This window comes from Anabrus simplex, chromosome 7, assembly GCF_040414725.1.
Source record: "Anabrus simplex isolate iqAnaSimp1 chromosome 7, ASM4041472v1, whole genome shotgun sequence".
In the NCBI taxonomy this organism is placed as follows: Eukaryota; Metazoa; Arthropoda; class Insecta; order Orthoptera; family Tettigoniidae; genus Anabrus; species Anabrus simplex.
Window position 1 is genome coordinate 162,620,971 of NC_090271.1, and position 22,279 is coordinate 162,643,249.

The window sequence follows — 22,279 nt, forward strand, 5'->3', positions numbered from 1 at the left end:
TACCATCTATTACTTCAGTTTCTATATGGAGCTGATTTGGTTTTACCAGCACCACATCCAGAATATTCTTTCCTCTAGTTGGTTCCATCACTTTCTGATTTAGCTGTCCTTCCCTGATTATCCCATTTTCCATTTGTTGGTCATGCTTCCTGTTGTTCCCATTACCTTCACAATTGACATTTGGTAAATTGAAATCTCATAGGGAACCTGAAATATTTGTCCTGAATGAGTAAATTTATAATACCAATATAAATGGTCCGTTATAGGACATTATATAAATATTTCAGGTTCCCTATGGGAATCAACATCTATATCATCTGATGGCCATGCGGGCATCAAATTTTGGTAATGAGACAAAGTCTTTCATAGGGCATTGGCACTGCCAGTGGCTATAAATAGCCTACGCAATGGCCTCCACGGTATGCACTAGCCATGCGCCTTGGTGGGTGTGCTATTTACCAAATGATGAGCCCGACTTAGCCCACTGGGGCAAAATGCTGGAAACCAGGAATGAGTTAGCTGGAAAATGTATAATGTCTAATAACGGACCATTTATATTGGTATTATAAATTTACTCATTCGGGAGAAATATTTAAGGTTCCCTAAGGGAATCAACATCTATGTCATCTGATGGCCAGGCAGGCATCAATTTTCGGTAATGAGACAAAGTCTCTCATAGTACATTGGCACTGCCAGTGGCTCCAAATAGCCTACGCAGTGGCCTCCACAGTATGCACTAGCCATACGTCTCGGTGGGTGTGCTATTTACCAACTGATGAGCCTGACTTAGCACACTGGGGCGAAATGTTGGCAACCAGGAATTAGCTGGAAAATTTATAATGTCCAATAACAGACCATTTATATTAGCTGAGATTCGTCAATTGATATCCGTCTGTGTGGCCTCCATAGTGTGTCTACAGGAATCTGGTTTGAGACCTGGACACATGACTATGATAGGATATCGTCTTTATTCTTAGGACACAGTAGCTGTGGATAGCACGGCGACTGGAGGCGCATGTACCCTAATTTGCTCTGACATCTTCAGTGATGAATTACCACTCCGTACTCAGCTAGTTGCTGTTCGCACTCCATTGCCAATAATCGCAGCGGTGTGCAACGTGTACATTCCACCGAACTATGATCTTCAAATGCATGCATTACAAGTTCTTCGGACACTCCCGGCACTAAAAGCCATACGCCATTCCATTCCATTACAAGTTCTGATCGTTCAGTTAACTCCTCTTTTTCTCTTGGTGGGAGATGTGAAAGGCTGTTACACACTCTGGGGTTCTCCGTCTTTCTGTACTAGGGGGAGAGTGCTCGCGCAATTGATCAACCAGTTCGATCTTTGTGTGCTTAACACCAGGGAACCGACTCATTTCAGCAGTGCATATGGCACATTTTCACACCTGGATGTCGCTATGTGCAGCCATGCGTTAGTTCCTCTGTTACGGTTTCAAGTACACGATGACCTCGTCGCACCGACACAGATAGGTCTTATGGCGACGATGGGATATGAAAGGGCTAGGAGTGGGAAGGAAGCAGCCGTGGCCTTAATTAAGGTACAGCCCCAGCATTCACCTGGTGTGAAAATGGGAAACCATGGAAAACCATCTTCAGGGTTGCCGACAGTGAGATTCAAACCCACTATCTCCCGAATACTGGATACTGGTCGCACTTAAGCGACTGCAGCTATCAAGCTCGGTATGATGACCTCTGTGATAGTGTCCACTTCCCGATAATTCTAACTCTCTTAAGTCAAAGACAGTCTGAAATACCCAAGCGCTGGTTACTTAGGCGGACAAATTGGCCAGAATTTTCCAGACGCGCAGTGAGTCCGATGACATGCTGGAGTCTGCTGACGACCACATTTCTTCCATTGCCACTGGAATTCTAGTTGCTGCGGAGGAAACAATTCCTTCCTTGTCCGGTATTCCTCGCTGGAAACAGGTCCCACGGTGGACCGACGAAATTGCAGGAACCATACGTGATCGTCGACGGGCTTATAAGCATTATCGTCGGAATCCTACGATGGCCAATCATATCCTATTTTTTTATTCAAGAAAGTAAGAAAGCTACGTGGGAAAAGTATAAGTCTTCCTTGACGGCACATACTCTGCCATCACAAGTTTGGACAAAACTTCGCAGTATTGCCGGAGTACAGAATATATCCTCAGTCCCCAGAATCTCCATTAATAGAGATATAATTACAATTCTTGCAGTCATTGCAGACTTCATTGCATCACATTTCGCAGATACGTCCAGCTCTGGAAGATACGACTGCATTTCTGCCAATTAAGCACAAGGCAGAGGCACACAGTCTCTCTTTCGCCTCTAGTGCTTCGCATTCCTATAATGCGCCATTCACAGAGTGGGAGTTGCGGAATGCACTCAGGCTATGCAGAGACACGGCTCCTGGACCAAACAAAATCCATAATCAAATGCTTAAGCATTTGAGTGACAGATGTTTCAAGGATATCCTCGCCCTATTTAACAGAATATAGAGTGAGGGAGTGTTTCCATCTAAGTGGCGTGAGGGAATTGTGATACCAATTCCTAAGCCAGGTAAAGATCCAAAACTGGATAGTTATAGGCCAGTATGCCTTACTATGGCCTTTGTAAGCTATTTGAGAGGATGGTTAACCGGCGTCTGGTGTGGGCCATGGAAAAGGAAGGTCCCTTGTCTAACTACCAGTGTGGTTTTCGCTCTCATCAGTCTGCCACTGATCATCTGGTCAGACTGGAGAGCGACATTCAACAGGCCGTTCTCCGGAAGGAACACCTAATTGCCATGTTTTTTGACTTGGAGAAAGCTTACGATACTACCTGGTAATATGGGATTCTCTCCACACTACACCAGTGGTGATTTTGGGGAAATTTGCCAACGTTTATAGAGAACTTCATGTCCCAGCTCTTTCGACTTTGGGTAGGGAATGCATTTTCTCAATATTACGTTCAAGAAAATGTAGTTCCACAGGGATCTGTACTGAGTGTCATGCTATTCGCAATCGCCATCAACGGTATAGTTGCCGCTGCTGGGCCCGCAGTCGTTCCCTCGTATGTAGACGATTTAGCTCTACATTTCAGCTCCGGAAGGGTGGCATTTGCTGAGAGACAGCTACAGCAAGCTATTAACTATGTTGACAGATGTGCCCTGGCAACGTTGGCTTGTGCATCCTGAACCAGAGCTCTGCTTGTGAAACAGTATCTTACCAGTGGTAGACACCTGCAGGTTCCTGGGTCTCCAGCTTGATAAGAGACTTATGTGGCAGCCCCACATCTGTCAGCTGAAGGTTGCATGCATGAAGAGACTTAACATGCTTAAGTTTCTCAGCAGCACCTCATGGGGGCCCGATCGTGCGGTATTGCTAGGTTTCTACACGGCAGAAGTCCTCTCGTGAATGGACTATGGTAGTGTGGCATGTGGTTCAGTATCAAGATATTCATTGAACCTTTTAGAAAGTGTTCGCCATAGTGTAGTTAGGTTGGCAACGGGAGCTTTCCGTACTAGCCCCATTCCCAGTTTACTCGCTGAAACAGGAGTTCCATCTTTACGAATAAGGAGGCAGCAGTTACTCCTTACATACGCTGCCAAAATTTATAAAATGCCGCTATATCCAAGCTATCAATGCATTGTTAGTACCCATTACCACCAGAGGTACCAAGAACGGTTGATGGCCACACGGCCGGTCAGGTTTTGAATTGATAGCTTGTGTTGTGAATTAATTATAGGTATCGGTGGTTTTCTTGAACAGAATTTTAGCGAGGTACTTCCGTGGCTAGTTTTGCGACTGTATATACGCCTGCTCCATGGACCCAGCGTGAACACGGATTCCTCCGTTTATCGGAGGTATTTGCAGGATTTTATTCACCAGTATCCGGCTGCGTGACATATATTCATGGATAGTTGTTAGATCAGAGAAAATTAGGTTGCTCTTAAGTCACTGATAATGAAAGCATGAAGATCTCGCTTCCTAGTGTCTGTAGCATATATACTGCAGAGCTTTTTGCCATCTCAGAAGCTCTGCAGTTTGCACTGGGTGACAAACGAAGACACTTTATCATGTGTACCGACTCATTAAGTTCTCTGCAGTATATTGAAACCTGTTTCTCGTAACACCCACTGGTGCTGCAGATTAATGACCCTCTAGCCAGGTTAAGTGATGCTGGCACCAGAATCATTTTCGCGTTGCTTCCAAGCCATGTTGGGATTGCGGAAAATGAACTTGCGGATAAAGCTGCAAAAGAAGCGGTACTTTAACCTGCAAGTCCTATGAATGTACCTGCTAAAGATATTTGTTCTCAGCTACGTCAACCATCTTCACGTCCTGGGAATCGGAGTGGCTAGCTATCCGAATTCCCAACAAGCTAAGAGCAATTAAGAAGAGAACCACCATGCGATGGTCCTCTTTCCGGCCTTAATGGAGAGGGGCCATAGTATTGTGTAGGCTGAGGATAGGTCATGGACGATCTACGCCACACTATGTTCTTGTGGTGCCGACTTCACTGTTGCCCACATCCTCGCAGAGTGTGCCGATCTCTCTGGCCTAAGACGGAGCCTCGGCCTGCAGTAAACACTCAAATGCATTATTACCCGATGACTCGACTACTGCTGATCTCATCATCCTCTTTATGTGCAACAGTGGATTAATCAAGGGTATGTAAATTGCAAGTCTTCTGATACTCAGGAAACTCGTGTTCCCTTTTCATTCATTAGTGAACTTTTCGGCTTAATACAGTACTTTTTTTTATTTTATTTTGTATTTCGTTTTTAAATTCCTTCTTTGAATAAATAATTTTGTATTATTTTAAATTTATTTTCCATTTAATTTGTTCAGAGGATGATTACCTAGTTGTACTTCCTCTTAAAAAATAAATTACCACCACCACCACCCTCCTCATTTGCTCCCCTCTGCTCCTGGTCTCCCTTACCTTCCCTGATGCCTGCAGAACCCACTCCCTCCTCTCTTTTCTCCTTCACACTATCCTGTTCCACCTCCCTCCTCCTACCTTCTACTCTACATTTCCCTTTCCTGTTGCCCCCTTCCTTTCTGGACTCCATCTTCCCTCTGCTGACCTACCTGCAGTGACTTATACCTACCGAGCTCGATAGCTGCAGTCGCTTAAGTGCGGCCAGTGTCCAGTATTCGGGAGATAGTACGTTCGAACCCCACTGTCGGCAGCCCTGAAAATGGTTTTCCGTGGTTTTCCATTTTCACACCAGGCAAATGCTGGGGCTGTACCTTAATTAAGGCCACGGCCGCTTCCTTCCCACTCCTAGCCCTTCCCTGTCCCATTGTCGCCATAAGACCTATCTGTGTCGGTGCAACGTAAAGCAACTTGTAAAAAAAAAAAAAAAAAATCAGTTTAATTTACTGTCTTGGTGTTCATTCAAGGTTTGATGTTTTATTATGATGAAAAATATAATTACGTTTATTTTTTAAAAAATTCCGACCAAGCCCGGTAGTTTCAGTTGCTTAAGTGCGGTCAGTATCCAATGTTTAGGAGAGAGGGGGGGTTCGAACCCCACTGTCGGCAACCCTGAAGATGGTTTTCCGTGGTTTCCCATTTTCAAACCAGGCAAATGCTGGGGCTGTACCTTGAGGCCACACCTCCTTCCTTCCCACTCCAAGCCCTTTCCTGTCCTCGTCGTCATAAGACCTATCTGTGTCGATGTGACGGAAAGTAACTTGTAAAAAAGAGAGTGTGTGTGTGTGTGTGTGTGTGTTTTTGGAAGTTTTCATGTATTACTGAACCAAGATAAGGTATTCATATACTCATATTACTCTGTTCTAAATATTGATGAACTTTTATACTAAAAGGTAATTTGGGCTTTTTAAAATTCCTTTACATTCTTTTCTTGAATGTACACGTTTACCTCACTTCGTATAGGCCTACATTACTTCATTTTCAGTGATTTTTGATGCACTGTGATTACAGCAAGTTAGTTGGCCTAAGTATTGTCCATAAGATACCAGTATAAACATTTTTGACAAAACTGATACTCCTAATTTTCCCTGATTTTTCTCCTCAGTTTCCTGATTTTATTTTGTTATTTTTGAAGGTTGGCAAGTATAATAATGATGATGAATGTGATGATAATCTATCTTTCTCTAGTGCAAAAAATATGGGTTCAATCCCTGGCTAGGTCGGATATTTTTGCCACGTCTAGTTAATTATTCTGGCTCGAGGACTAGGTATTTCTGTTTCTCTTGATACACAACTTTTCATTTTCACACAACACATTTTACTGTCAACTAACACGGAAAGTTGAATACATCGTTCCACATAGGGTTGGCGTCACAAAGGGCATCTGGCCATAAAACTGGGGCAAGTCTGCATGTGCTAGCTACACAAATCACACCTGCAACCCCACTAGTGTGGGAAAAGCAGAAGTAGGCAGTACAGTTTCAGATAACTGTAAAAGCCAGTAAGTTACAGTTACAGTGTACCTCTCAGAAGTTAAATATTGAATACCAACCACAAATCTGTTCATGAAAACTTAGTATTCATCAGTACTCAGTGGGTGAGAAAATGAAATCCAAACCTGAACTCTGCAGGTAATTCTATACAGAGTATACCTGTTGACTGGCAACATTCAGTGGATGTTGTTGCATTGAACGATTTAATTGGGTCAAAAGCCATCCTACACTTCTGGAAGAAGCACTCTGTTTGAAAGTCATACTTTTTAGGGACTTTCCAGTGAATGCTGGTGACTCTTGTTGATGCTGTCATAATGTACAAGGTACCCGTTTTTTAGAAAAACAGGGAAAGCACAAGGAAATTAAAAAAGCAGAGAGTATATGGGGAAAACTCAGGGAAATGACTTGTCATGTGAAAGTTAAGCTTTCAATCTAAGACTGGACCCAAGCAGAATAATCGGGCAAGACTGATGGGTAGACACGACGTGAGTCATGTGTAGCGAGTAGGGCTGGTTTACACGGGTAGAGTAGCCACGTTACTCTACTCTACTCTACCACTGTCTGGTAGAGTTGACACTTGTATCGTTCATACGGGAGTAGAGTCATACAGTAGAGTAGAGTAGTAGCACCATGTCAAGACGCAAGCACATCGTAACGAAGAGTTTAAAGACATTTGCAAACATATTAATGCAAGAGGTTAGTGAAGCATTAGAAGAAGCAAATGAGGAAAGAAGGGAATGGGTAAGAGGCTGGCTTAGGAGAGAAACACTCGGAGCATCAACATTAATTCTGAGAGAACTTGCGACAGAGTATAAAGAAGAATACAGAAAGTGTACGAGATCGAAGCCTGATAACTTTCAGACACTGTTAGATGCTATAACACCGCAAATTCAAAGACACAACACAGTGATGAGAAATGCAATAACACCGAGATTTAAGCCTGAGGTGACTCTGAAGTTCTTGGCCAATGATAATAGCCATCAGTACACTGTAAATCACGCTGGCGTAGGCCTAATTTGTAGTAGCTTCTTTGCCATAAATACCCCAATTACTGATCTATTTATATAATTAGTTTGTTCGTTGCTTGTACGGCCCAGGTGTAGAGAATTAGTTTGTTCGTTGCTTGTACGGCCCAGGTGTAGAGATTAAGTTTCAAGACCTGACATTGTACTGTAAACAATAATTATTTTGGATATTCCAAACAAAATATGAAAATTATTCTATTTGTTGTGGACATTACTGTTATTGCTTAAAATTAATGGCATTCTCAAGTGATACGAGGTAGAAGATCCCTATGTATGTTATGAACCCATGACCTTTGTGGACCAAAGGGTTCAGTTATTAATATGATTAAAGTACACAGTCCTGCATCATTGTCTAACTTAAACACGTCGAGACACATGATGAACACGCTGTGTAACACTGAAACTTGAGAAACCTTCATCTAAAGGGACAATCCAGCTGACACTTGTTTATATTTGTTGTTGCATCTTCAAAACTATTATAGGTTTAGGTATTTTTTAAATCCTTCTTCCATCAAAAAGAGGGAGGTCTGTTCTCCATTATAGGACAATACACCTGCATTTGTTTGACCTCCAAAGGTGTACCTCCCCTTAATATCACTGAGCTATAATGTTACGTTGTGGCTTTTAATATTCTTCTTTCTTTATTAATCTGCTCACCCTCCAGGGTTGATTTTTCCCTCGGACTCAGTGAGGGACCCACCTCTACCGCCTCAAGGGTAGTGTCCTGGAGCATGAGACATTGGATCGGGGGATACAACTGGTGAGGATGACCAGTACCTCGCCCAGGCGGTGTCACCTGCTATGCTGAACAGGGGCCCTAGTGGGGGATGGGAAGATTGGAAGGGATAGACAAGGAAGAGGGAAGGAAGAGGCCGTGGCCTTAAGTTAGGTACCATCTCGGCTTTTGCCTGGGGGAGAAGCTGGAAACCACGGAAAACCACTTCCAGGATGGCTGAGGTAGGAATCAATCCCACCTCTACTGAGTTGACCTCCCGAGGCTGAGTGGACCCCGTTCAGTCCTCGTACTACTTTTCAAATTTCGTGGCAGAGTCGGGAATCAAACCCGGGCTTCCGGTAGTGGCAGCTAATCACACTAACCACACCACAGAGGCGGGCGGCTTTCAGTATTACCTTGCAAATTATACTTTACTAAACCACTTAAGAGAGGGAGTGTAGATGTCGGCGGCACCACCTCCAAACTTCTTGGATTTACCAATTTTCGTCAGTTTATGGTTGTAGGTACATCGTATTTTAAAAAAAATTCTGTTTAAGTTCCATAAAACCAAAACCCTCTTTACCTATTTTCGTAATCAAGTCCTCTTCCACCACCCGTCTCATATTTTAGTTTCTGTAAATAATGCTGTTTATGTTCCATAAACATTCTTTTTTCACTGTCGGTTCTGCAAATTTACATGTTTCTTCTTCCGTACACTTGATTTTGCCACCAAATAAACGCACAAAAATGCTCAGCGGAATACCGTCAGTACACACATGGAAATAGGCGAATAACGCGCCAACTGAAAAATCGAGCGATCTCGGCCCTCTCCGCCAGCTCTCGGAGCTCGGTTCTGGTGGAGGGGGTAGGATAGTGGTAGAGTTACTTTACCACAGCGGAAACCCACTCTACACTACTGCGTACTAGCTACTCTACTCTACTTGCTACTATCCCAGTTGTTTACACGATGCTAGTAGCTCTACTATCCACTCTACTCACCTCGCTACTCTACCCGTACAAACCAGCCCGTAGTACTTTGAGAGAGAGATGGAGACAGAAAGAGTGAATGCGCATGGCAGTGAAGGAGAGTGAATGAAAATGATAGACATACTTGCGCTAAATTGCTCAAGGTGTACAACATATCTAGTACTTATTGCATTAGATTGAATGTGATGTAGCTTATGATTCACTCTGAAGAATAACATAATTCCAGGTCTTTACCTTGATAGTAAAATTAAATGTTCATAGATAATAACTTCCCCCATTCATTTGTAAATGCCTTTATATATATTTACACACATTGTGTTTTTCCCTGTAAGGAACACACAGAACCATTACTTAGCAATGGTTTTCTTATTATCCTTATTTTCCTGAAACTTCATTATCCTTTCACTCTGAGTGTCTCTTCTTTCTTGTGTCCATGTGTTTTTGATTTTTAAATTCCTTCCTGTTGTGTTCTTGGGTATGAAGTTATATGTATTGATTTTCTGCCTGTATGAAGTCTGTGTAGTTGCCATTGGGTCAAAATCTATTTCTGTGAGGTCACTTTGGGTGTCTTCCGGCCAGCGTATTTTGGATTGTTTTGTTCCGTTGATGATGTGGAATATTTTCTTGGTCAAGGAAGTAGTCCATTCTTGCTGTATGACCGTTCAATTTCATACTATTTTCCGTGCAAGTGAGGCGAATCGTTCAGTCAGCGAATACAGTTGTTCTGAGCTTTTGCACATCCAGATACCATCTTGAATCTTGGGTCCAAATATTTTCATGTCATTGACGTTGGTATTTAATGATGTCTCCACTGCGTAGAGTGCTTCTGTAAGAACGACTGTATGGTAGTGACGAAGTTTAAACTTAAATTATAATAATATTATAAATGAAAAAGACAATAACTTTTATCTTCTTAATGTTCCTATTAAAATGCATTGTTTTAAAAGCTACCCATATAACATAGAGGTGCTAACTATATTATATATTTTGCCTCACTATTAAGGAGGAAATTCGCTGATGCTTATTCCTATGCACACTGGTTGACCAGTATATGTATTCGAACGGTGCTTCCATTTACTATAGGAACTGGAATCTTATTCCTGTTTTTCTGAACACTAACCCATACGTTTCTGGTACGAGCGTGATTAGAAACCGGCACGATCACTCTTGTCAATTTCAAGAATAAGGTTCCTGATGAGCACAGGCATTGGTTTGAAGAGTGATTGACTGATGGGCCTGTTGTGAGCAATCATTGTATTTCATTTTCCTTGGTTGTAGTGTTTCTTGTAGTGGCCATTTACGATGGGATTACTGATAGCAATAACCCACTTCTCAGATTGGCACTTTATGATAAGGTGTAGCTCGTTTAACTTACAGTACATTTATGGCAGTGGAAGTGTCCATGCAAAATATGTTTCAATATGATTAATCTGGAGTATGATAAACATACTAGAGTGTCACTCTTATGTACCATGTTCCACTAAATTTAATGCAGGGAAAATGGGAACACCAGGGAAAATACAGGGAAACAGATTTAGGTTACGGGCAGGCACCCTGATGTAGTCAGGATAACCGATGGTGCTGAAATAAGAAATGGATTTTTCTCATTAGGCCTACATCACGCTTTTTCTTGTCTTGTAAAACTCACCGCACAATGTAGAATATGGTTTCTTCGAGGGTGTCTTATACTAATGAGAGCAAAACTTATGTTTTGATAGTCATTGATCTCCATTGACATCACAAAGCTTCCATGAAAGTGATTTCCTAGCAATAAATTAGAAACACACTAAATGTGATGCTCTCAAGAAAATTGTAGGAAGTCTGAAGATGTCATTCTTTTGTTTACATTACATTGTTTACATTTTGATAGTGCATAATATAACTGTCATTTTCTTATAAACTATAAGTCTCTAGCTTCTAAAGAACGGTTACAGTTAACCCCTCAGCGCTGAAATCTATACGTGGTATAGACCCTCTTTTCTTCCATAGCCGCCGACATCTATACGTCGTATAGACCCATATATGGTTTCGCATTTACGGCTGTAGCGCGAAGAGTTTTTGAGTTATGAAAATACAAATTGTTTTGTTTCCAAGAAGACGTTTTCGGGTTTACCAGTATTGTAGATAAGAATTGAAAATCATTAAAATGAAATTGTTTTTGTAAGGATAAGTATTTGTCAAGTAAGTCTGAGCACTAATATCTGTTTTTAAAAAGGTCTGTTTGCTTCATTCTTTCTCACAAAATAAAATAAAGAAATGATGCTGATAAGTTTGTCTTTTCCCTTGATGTTCTTTGCTCTATTTTACATTAAGGAGTGCGGTTTATTTATTATATTTGCCTTTATTTCTCAGCTGTAATATTTTTGTAACTCTCCATGAGCGCACTGTGTAGGCATGAGTTATTGCTGCTTTCCGTCATACGATACGAGAACCAGTTGTTCATGGTATATATCTCGTTTGAAAGACGATGTCTTGACCTTTTATCTGAAATATGTATCAAGTTGGATTTTCCGTCATAAATGTTATTCGCCTCATTCAGTTTCATCCTTCTGCTTTCGGTCTCGCTGCAGCTTCATCAGTTCGTGTGATGCGCCGCCCTCAATGGCTAGCTCCAGCCGTGGTTTGACTGACAGTAACGTGCTTGAAATATTGTACAATTCAGATGAAAGTTTAGTTGGAAGTAGTAGTGACAGTATTAGCAGCAGTGATACTCAAATAGATGATGTGGCTGTAGCCGATGCAGTGGTAAATGATGAGAGTGACGATGAGGAGGAACCAGTACTTGGAAATTTCGTGTGGGAGGCTATGGATAATTATACAGGTCAAAGGGAAGTTTTCAACGGTGAATTCCGATTCCTGAATTCTCTAATAATATTCAGACAAGTCACAGGGACAAACATTGAGAAGTTATCTTATCGGGTTCGGCTGATGGAAGGTTTGTTTACAAAATACGCCCGCTCGGGCGAGGAACGAAATACTCAAGGCCGGCACACATCAAATAATACAATTTGAAGGTTGCAGGACAGATGTTTTATCAGGAAATTAGCACCCAAGAGTGAGAAATGCAAACCTCAGAGACGTTGTATTGTGTGTTCAAAACACGGCGAAAAGAAGACGACGGTGTACTGCTGCCAGGAGTGTGACTTGGGTGTCTGTCTCGAAGAGTGCTTCGAACTCTATCACATGAAACTAAATTGCTAAGTGAATGCGAAACAATTATGTAATTATCTGCATTTACATAGTTCTATCATAAGGAATTCCACATTTCGTGAATATCGGGCTATTCGTATACTTGTAGTAACGCTTGAAGTGAATCAGTGTATTTCAGTCGCGCGTAGTTGAAATCTCATCTGGCCGCGGGACAGGAAGATCTTGAAATGGCTGCGACGCTGAGGGGTTAACTAACTTGAGGATGCCCAGTACAGGCTTCTCAATTGTTGGCAATTTATTTGGTATACTTCTTGGTAGGCAGCTTCCTGAGAAGTTTTTTTGAATGTGTTATTTCCTTTCTTTAATAGATCTGAGGTTTTCAGTCCATGCTTGCAGTTAATGTCTTCAGCTGTTGTTTTAAAGTGACATTTGTGTTTCCCATAGATCGTAAGCTTTGTATGTAAGGTGATCTCCAGTGTATCATGATCTATTGTCTAATGGTTTCATGGCTGTTGCATTTTAAATCAAACTACTTTGATAGGGATCCCCCTGAAGTTTGTTTTTGTTGATACAAAGTTTGTGTTTTAGCTATCCTGACCTGGAGCTCCAGCACATACTGAAGGCTCACCCAGGCACTTGCATCTGTATAGAACTAGACCCAACAGGTCGCTACTTTGCAACAGGATCTGCTGATGCATTGGTTTCTCTCTGGGATGTTGAGGAGCTAGCATGTTTACGGACATTTTCAAGGTATTTGTATCAGAATTGACATCTAAATGAAATCTGAAAACAGTTTACAGTGAGTTAGCTTGAAAACATCCAATACAGGCCTCTCAATTGTTGGTAATTTAATTAGTATTCTTGATGGTTATTGTTCGTGATTTGGGTTACTGTAGTCATCCTAGTTCGTGAGCTATGGGCAACGGCTGAGTGGCCTAGTAAGTCGTCCTGAGAGTTAGGATACCGTTTGCTACGGAAAAGGAGTGGGCATTTCGGGACATATTCTGAGTGATGGACCTCCTTGTGCTCAGGCAGCTAGGACTATGCAATCCACCGGTGGTCAGTAACCCATAAGAGGAGAGATTCTCACTGGGACTATGTGTGAGAAAGTTAGCATCCTGCTTCACTCAGTTTTTACCAAGCACTCTCAGAATGTTTTAAACAAGCCTTGTATCAATGGGAGCACTGGAGTCCCACTTCCATTTGACAGGCAAGGAGCTCCTTGGAAACAACTTTGTGAACGAAATGCAATTTGATGGGGAGCTATCAGTATTAATAGGGATTATGGAAGAAAGAAGTAGAACTGACTGAGTCATCAAAGAGGATGTGTCTGGATGTATGAAGATGTATTCTCTAAGAGGACATAACAAGAAAGAGAGGAAAGATTATAAAGTGTTCTTAACAGGTGTTAAAGAAGGAAGGGCAGAGTGTGAGGTAGGACTGTTCATCAGGAATACTATTGCACCCAACATAGTTTCTGTTAGTCTTTTAAATGAGCTAATGACATGGATAGATAGATAGATAGATTCATATCTGCCAAGTATTCCAGTTTTTCTGTAAAATGTACGGATTTTGAGTGTGTTTTGTGGTTGTACGAATGAACATTATTGTACGGATTTTGAATATCCACACTTGGTTTTGCTTTCTGCGGTCAAATCAGATTTGTTTGACTTTCAATAGTAGCTGGTAATTCGAGATGCAATGTTTGAAATTCAACCGGTAAATGTATCGATAATCACATTATCGATTATCACTGTGCTTTTATCACCTGTTTAACCTCAACTGCTACTTCATTCAGTGAGATGTTCCCAAACAAGTAGCAGGCTGTGATTTTGAAGAAAAGAAATCCGTGAAAAGTACCAGGCTGGGAATTTATATAAAACAACTTTAGTAACTGCGTCTTGCTTCATAGGAACTGAAAGGCTTTGTTTGTGCGTGTGTGTAACATTGACGGTAGTTCTGAAACTCGTGGAATTGTGTGACAAATTTATTTTTAGTGGTGTTCATAATGAGTTACTAGGAAACGATATTATCAGTCTTTTCATGAGGCATATTCTGCTTAATTTCCTTGTTTTATACGATCACGGAAAGTGTTCCCAGTGTTAAATGAAAACAGATGAGCACTCGTCAAGATGTAACTTCGTGTATTTAATTTCAGGGTTGATCATAACATATACAGGAAAACCTCAATGAATCGTTTTTCAGGGGGCAGGGGGAAAATGACGACCGATGTGGGAAAACTATAAATCTGGGCAACATAAAAAATAAGGGGAAAGCAAAATAATAAAATACGGATACTGTATTGGGACATTTTTTGGTATGTAAATATATTATTATTATTATTATTATTATTATTATTATTATTATTATTATTATAAGAACAACAATAATGGCGCATGGCCTCCGGAGCTGGGTGCAGGTCTTTCGAGTTGTCGCATGATAGGCGATCTATGCGCATATGAAAATGCGGCCCTATCTAAGATGAATTCTAATATTTAATTCGGCAAACAGACAGCCCCCAAACCGTTGGAATTAACCAAGGAAAGTTTAAATCCTCGCCCAATCGAGACCCCTTGAACCAAAGGTCAATACGTGTTAACCATATAGCTCATACTATACATAACGGTATCAAAATATTACAACCATGATATAGGCCTAGGAGGTGAAAATAAAAAGCATGACTTTTACGCTGTTTTCTTTACACATTTCGTAATAATTGAAAACCTTTAAGTTCAGTTCTTTTATAGCAAATTAAAAATATACGTGGATATTAAGGCGATAACCCGTATTTAGGAAAAGATTCCGGAGACCCTTTGCGAACGATAGGTTAGATACCCAACATGGCGCGGCTGCCGCAGCTCAGCTCAGACAATGTCACAGAGGTTAGAAATTCAATGCGGGGCGTCTGGAATGATGTCACAGCGGCTTGTGGGAAGCTGCCAACTTACGAACTAGTTACAAGACTAGGCTATGAGAAAAGGTTATTGGTCTGGCTTGGTTAGGTCCGGCTTATAACAAGATTATTGGGCAGAGGACAACAAAGGAGTCAACAGGCCTCTAGCACCCACATACTCCACAAGGTACGACGCGATTTATCACCCTGTGAGTAATTAAAACGAATCTGGCGCACTGCGTGATTTTCTCTTTTTTCAACGAAGTTGCAGCGCTAGCCAGCCTATACAAACACAGAAAATGGTGGCAAATTTTGGGTTTTGCGCTGTTTACGTTTTAATTCTTGTAAATAAGAATACTTCTAGGGGTCGGTTAGTGGGTCGAGGAGAAGCGTTTGCACCAGGAGTCTCGTAGTGAGGTTACGCGTGAATAACCTGCGCACAGCACTCCAGCCTACAAGATCCTTGTTCAAGACTATCAACTCCAAATCAATTGTACATTCTAGCGTACCAGGTTGCCACTATTATATGCTAAGAGTATTGAGCAGTCCCTCTAAATTAAAAAAAAGTTGTGTATATTTTTCTAACATGCAATCGATGAATGCGGGAAAATTGTGCCTGAGGACAAATAATTTTTATATGATCGATGCGATAAAACGATAGATGTGGGGAAATTTAACATTGGTTTATATGGAACATTTTTTGGACCGAATAAATTCAACGATGAATACGGGAAAACGACAGTTCCGAGAACGATGCATCGAGGTTCTACTGTATTTGACTTGTATTAGTATTGTTTATAATCCCCCCCTTGCCGTCCTTTTTCATTATGTCTCCAGACTGTTAAGCATGCACGTGTTGTTAAAAAATTTCTGTTTCAGGATCTACCGGGTTTCTCTTTTCGAAAGTTGGCAGGTATGTAGATTGATTTCAATGCAAGAGTTAGAAATAGAACTGAAGGATATGAGAAGGTTTCAGCCAGGGCTTTTTTCCTGGCAGAACGCACCGGAGCGGCATTCCGGAACCTCTTCATGGATACAAATCTCTAAAAAACATTTAGACTTCAAATATGAAATTTTTTTCAGGTTAAGGAATTTTAAAAATATTAATTTTATTGTTCCCGCGCTAAATGACCTTAATTGAAAAGGAAATATCGCAATTGCCTTGTTATGTCGAGAATCGAAATCGAAAACATTCTTCCGGTTTGCGGGCAGCATTGATATATGGTATTCGTTCTTATTCTTTCTGTGCTCACTTTGTAGCTGTTTTGTATATTGTCCCAGTTCTAGTTACGTTTTATCTGGATTGCCCTCTATATAGAGTACTGTTGTTCATTGATGTAGATAATTGCCTGTGTTTGTTGCATTCTCAGCCGTAGTTTGTACTACTTCTTACGCGGCAATAGACATAACCTAAATCTGTCGACCACGAGGCGATAATGGAAAGAATTTCAGAATATTTTTGTGTTCCTACCACCAAACGAAAAAATTGCCCAAGCAGTTCGTCAGTCCATCAAGCTGGAGTATCATCAAACTCAGGTGTGGAATTTGGAGCAACAGATGTGTCGACGAGTTCCATAAGGGTCTGTAAAGTTCAAATTGAGTTTCAAAGTCTGTGGCCTAGTTGTTCGAGTGTAGAACAAAAGAACGATTTTGTAAAGAAAATATGATTGGTTGTATTGTCATGACGGCAAGTTAGGTTGCTCAGTGTGCAAAAATGTTGGAAGTTTAGGTGTACAGAAGAATGTGGGTTTGCGACTATCAAAAGAGTGGATAAACTGTGAAATTGTGTCTTTTGGAGAAAATCGTAAACAGAAGCTAACATCTCTTCAGGAAAAAGATTTTTGGCCACAAAGAAAGTGCTGGACATAAAAGTGCTAATAAAATAACTGCAGAAGGGAAGAAAGAAAAACTTGAGTCAGTATGTCTAAAGTCATTAGAGAGTGAAAAGGAAATTACCTGTAAAGTATTTCATACTGCTTATAAGGTGGCAAAAAAGAACCAGTCTTTCTACAATTTTGAAACTAAATTGATTTACAAGACTCAAACTAGATTGATATGGGGAGAATTTTGCATTCAAGTAATTCCTGTGGAGTAAGGTGGGGCAAGATTACGCACCTAACGTTCAAGTCCATCCTGAGCCATAAGTAAACGTCATAATTAAATATAATTTCCGTGTTCGATTCTGCTATCCATCCCCTTTCATTCTGCACGACTCATAATATACAGTTATATTTTAAAGTGAGTGTTTGTACCAATCTAAAAATATGCTGCAAAAACGCACTCTTGCCCGACAGTGGGGTAGGAGTGCGTTTGCTATGGGGTAAGGTTCCGCATTAAACTGCCGGATTAGGAAAATGAACAAGACTTATTCTTCTTACTCTTTTAATAAAAATCCAGTTATCATAGTACAAATCAGTCAATTAAAATGAAATCTTAGCAGATTATAATATTAAATGGTACTGAAATTTTAAAAGATAACCAATGGGAACCAAGTCCAAGTTCATCATTTCATTCAACAATGATCACAAATAAACGTGCTTTTCCCCTCGTAATTTGAGCATAGCTCATGCCACCATTCCCTGCATTCACTGCAGTGGATCCAGTCTTCGGTTGGTGGTTCGATGTACAGTTCCTCGCATCCGGGGCACAATATTTCCTCGCAACTTGTCTTGATCCCTGTTTCATTTTCTTTACTCTTCTTAGGAATATTTTTTTCACTTTGGCTGTCAAAGAGCTTCCTTTTGGATTTTTTACTGGCCTTCAGTAATCTGTCCTCTTTCTCATTTTCTAGTTTTTCCTTGAATGATGTTCCAGAAACAATTTCAGACCTTTTTCCTTTTTTGTTCCTCTTCTGATATCTTTTCCATTTAGGGTAAGGCACAATATCTCTCGGAGAGACAGTGGTGTTAGAATTTGTAGAAGTGGCTGTACGTCGTGATCGTCTGAGGCGACAGATGTAGAAACAGCTGCTAATGTCGATGGCTGTACGTCATGAGCGACTGAAGCGCCAAATGTATTTGTACTTGGTGGTGGTTGTCTATGGCCTTGGTCTGTTACAGAAAATGGTAAGAAAACTGGTTCACTGTAAATGTCTCTGTTCAGTGGACAAATACCACAGACTTTAAATGCCATAATGGCTTTGTTGATTGTAACACATTTCTGATATGAAATTCCGAATATTTCTGCTATTTGAAATTGTGTTTAACTTGCCCAGGATTGTTAAGAAGCCAGGTATCACATTCCTGAGAGTATAAATCTTTCAGAGCCTTGAAAAACACCAGTTAAGTGGCTGAAGTTTGTGACTACTGTGGGGAGGAATAGAAAGAATATGGATGTTGTTTCCTCTGCAGTATAAGACAGCATTTAACCTCAAAGTGCCCTACACGTGTCCCGTAGGTGGTTTTAAGAAAGCAACATTGGCAGCCAGATGATTCTTGGGATCTCCTGGCTTAAAACATATCACAATGACAAGGTGTGAGGAATGATTATCTAAGATTAAAAGCACTGGATTTTCCTTTGAACCTGCGACATGTTTGTGGAAATGTTTTAGCCAGTCTTAAAAACAAATCACTATTGATATAACCCGAATCAGAACACATCATCACAGTCCCTGGTGGGGTACCATTCAGAAGTTCTTCTTTCAGTCTTCTTCGTGGGAATATTATTGCCAGAGGAACATAGTTCCCTCCAGCACCCATTTAACAAATAACAGTAAAAAGCTGACCTTTTTCTGCAGAAACAAGTTTTCCTACAGCTTTTTTCCCAACTTCGGAAATCACTTTAGGGACCTTATTTGGTACAGTAGTGACACCTGATTCATGCATGTTGAAGATTCGGTGAGGTGGAAATCTGTGTCTTACCATGAGAGAAGACAGATTATCAAAGTATATGCCTGTTTGCACTTTATTAAAACCCATAACCCGAGCCAAACTGGTTTTTTGAGGTGTGCGAAGAGTAAGACAGTGCCTCTTCATAAAGTCATATGACCAGTCCTTGCCTGCCATTTTTGAAGCCTTACCACAAGTATTTTCTATTTTATTCATCACTGCATAATCATACGTCAGTCATCGCAAATCCTTCATAGTAAGCCCATAGAAGTATTTATCTAATTGTCGGCAGTGCTCGGCTAATTCAGATTCAGATAACCAAAAATAGATGCCTGCGTGGCCATCAGATGATATAGATGTTGATTCGCATAGGGAATCTGAAATATTTGTTCCAAATGAGTAAATTTATAATACCAATATAAATGGTCCGTTATTGGACATTAATGTCTCTTATAGTACATTGGCACTGCCAGTGGCTACAAATAGCCTACGCAGTGGCCTCCACGGTATGCACTAGCCATGTGCCTTGGTAGGTGTGCGAGGTACCAACTGATGAGCCCAGCCTAGCACACTGGGGGAAAAACGCTGGCAACCAGGAATGAGTTAGCTGGAAAATTTATAATTCTTCTAGTATACTGAGCAAGGGGCTTTTTGGATTAGTATTAAGGATTTGCATGTCATTATTGATGTTTGTAAATTTGTGCTTTTGATCATTAATGTGCTGTCCCATAGCTGAAAAATGTCTATGTTTGATAGCATTTACGGGTTCATTATATCGTATTATATATAAGAATGTAACTAGGCTATTGACATTTCATAAAAACCAGATATACAATGACATACCTCAAACAACGGTATTTTTTGAAGACCCTACAATAGTCTCACTATTATCAATGTGCACAAATGCAAGAATAATTTTATTCTATAATTTGTAATATAAATTGTAATATGACAACATGTAACAAACGACATGTATTTTTAAACTAAAAATGTACACACTTTACCATTTCAGTAAGCAATTGGCCAGTGTTTTCATCAAATAGATAAATTATATTGAATGTAATAATTTTGACACTGTATGTAAAGAAGTATAGGACCTATATACGCAATAATTTAGACATAGTGAGCCTATAAATCTCACACACATGTTTTCAAACTAAGATGTACACACCAACATTCTAAACACACACACAAAAAAAAAAAAAAAAAAAAAAAAAAAAATGACTCAATTGAATTAACTAAAAGATTAATATTTTACATGTGATGTTTTTGTATATATCTTTTTTTATATGTATGTCAACTGAAGATGATCCCTTAGGGGTCGAAACCGGTCTTGACCTAATTTACCAATTTTGAAGTAAATAAATCTGTGTATTGATAAGGTGGTGACTTTTAAATTATCTTTATACTATGAGGGCATTTTACATTGTGTATTCACGGGTACAGTGAAAACTATTATCTACCATTTCTAAAGATGAGGGGAAAGTATTAAAAGGTATGAAAAACACGAGAGACAAATATGAAAACCTTTTCCGTCTGGGGCTTATAAAATAACAGGTGCACTGAAAGGTGTGGAAAACACCAAACAACAAATATGAAAACATGTGCACAGGGGCCAATTAAAATATGAAAGTATTATTGCAGGTCACACTCTTTCTAAAACAAATGTTAATGGAAGCCTTTTATTTCAGGGCAGTGGGTTATTAAACATTATTTTCTAGGTACACTCGACCCTGCGCGACCGGGAGGAATGACTTCTGGCCGCAGTTTTGAATCCGACGAAACTTCAACCAACTCAAGTGATCGAGTCGAAAGTTGAAGGTGCGAGTTCAACATTTGCGTCCTCTCCACTTTCTGACAGATTTTAATTTTTTCATTAGTAAGGAGTTTCACAACCTTTTCTGTATCCGTAACTAGGCTATCACAAGGCAAATATGCACCATGCTAGTCAATTTCATATGATTATGTTCCTAATCCAGATATAGGCTACTGTATCACGTGACAAATATTCACTACACCTCACTCTACCACTTAGGGTTGCCAGATTTCCGGATGGCAAATAAGGAACACTCTCGATTCCAGATAGCAAATAAGGAACACTTCCATATCTTTGCCATATAGTGCTAAATTCAGGCAGCATAGCCATGAATAAGAGAAGAGACCAGGGTCATATTAACAAATGAATACCGGTACCGGTAATAATATAACAGCATCAGCGTGAAATATGTAGGTACTTAATTTATTACAAACTAATAATGCGTTATTCTTTACATTGAAATGAACATTTCACAAGTACTTTTCATTTGAACAGTTTGTAACAGTTTTTTATTCGTCAAAACTTTCTTGAGAAATTCCGTACAATTCTCATCATAGTTAAAGTACACAAGAAGTTCATTTCTATTAAATCTACTGAGCATCTATTTCTGTCATCTCCCCATTTTATTGCCATTACTGAAAATACTCTTTTAGTATATGCCCACTAGTACTGTTAGCACACTGCCAGAGACGCTGTTCTCAACTGTGAAGACTGATCATTGGTCAGAATACAGAATATTTTGATCATATCTGCGCACTTTTTCAATACTACAGTATACTATTGTTTAAACCGTATTGTTCCGGACAAAACCGTACATCTGGCAACACTACTACCACTCAACATAAAATTAATTTCTAACTTCTGAATGGAATGTGAAATACAAGTATAAATAGGCTCATTGTGTTATTCAGCAATTCCGGAGCTAACCGGCAAGCTAAACTGAACATTCCTCAGGTTAACAGCTTGCTCCCCAATGGTCCAACTTATCCTGTGAGGTTCAGGAATTCAAGGCCTTTTCCTGTAATCACTCAACTGTGTTTGCAGCTCTTACACAAGTTGGAAATCACATTTCTTTCACAATGGATGACAAGCAACATTTTCAGAGCTAGGAAAAAATGTGATCATACTAAGTGGTAATAGCGAAAAATTGTGACACGATAAGTGAGGTCTTTTTTATATAGATTTAATACGGTGAGAATTGGGACTTTGAATTTATGACGTACTAAGTGGGAAAACCTGTTAATCAGGAACACACTAATGAGGTTTCACTGTATTGTAATAGTTGCCTGTAATATACAATGTCTGTTGATAAAATTTGTCTTTTCCATTCCATCTCCAGAGAGAGCAGTTATGTAACCTGTTAAAAAGATTAAGAAAGAACAGTGAACAGAATCTGTAATGGTACTGAAGCAGTAAGTAGACAGACAGACAGGGGAACACATCT

General features: G+C 40.1%; 1 protein-coding gene across 1 annotated transcript in view; it reads left to right on the forward strand.

The window, feature by feature from the left end:
* tex (THO complex 3 homolog tex) overlaps positions 1-22,279 on the forward strand; it is a 71,698-nt gene that overhangs the window by 46,941 nt on the left and 2,478 nt on the right. The window contains exon 4 of the mRNA XM_067150779.1: positions 12,888-13,049. Coding sequence (XP_067006880.1) covers positions 12,888-13,049 — 162 coding nt within the window. The remainder of the gene's footprint in view (positions 1-12,887; positions 13,050-22,279) is intronic.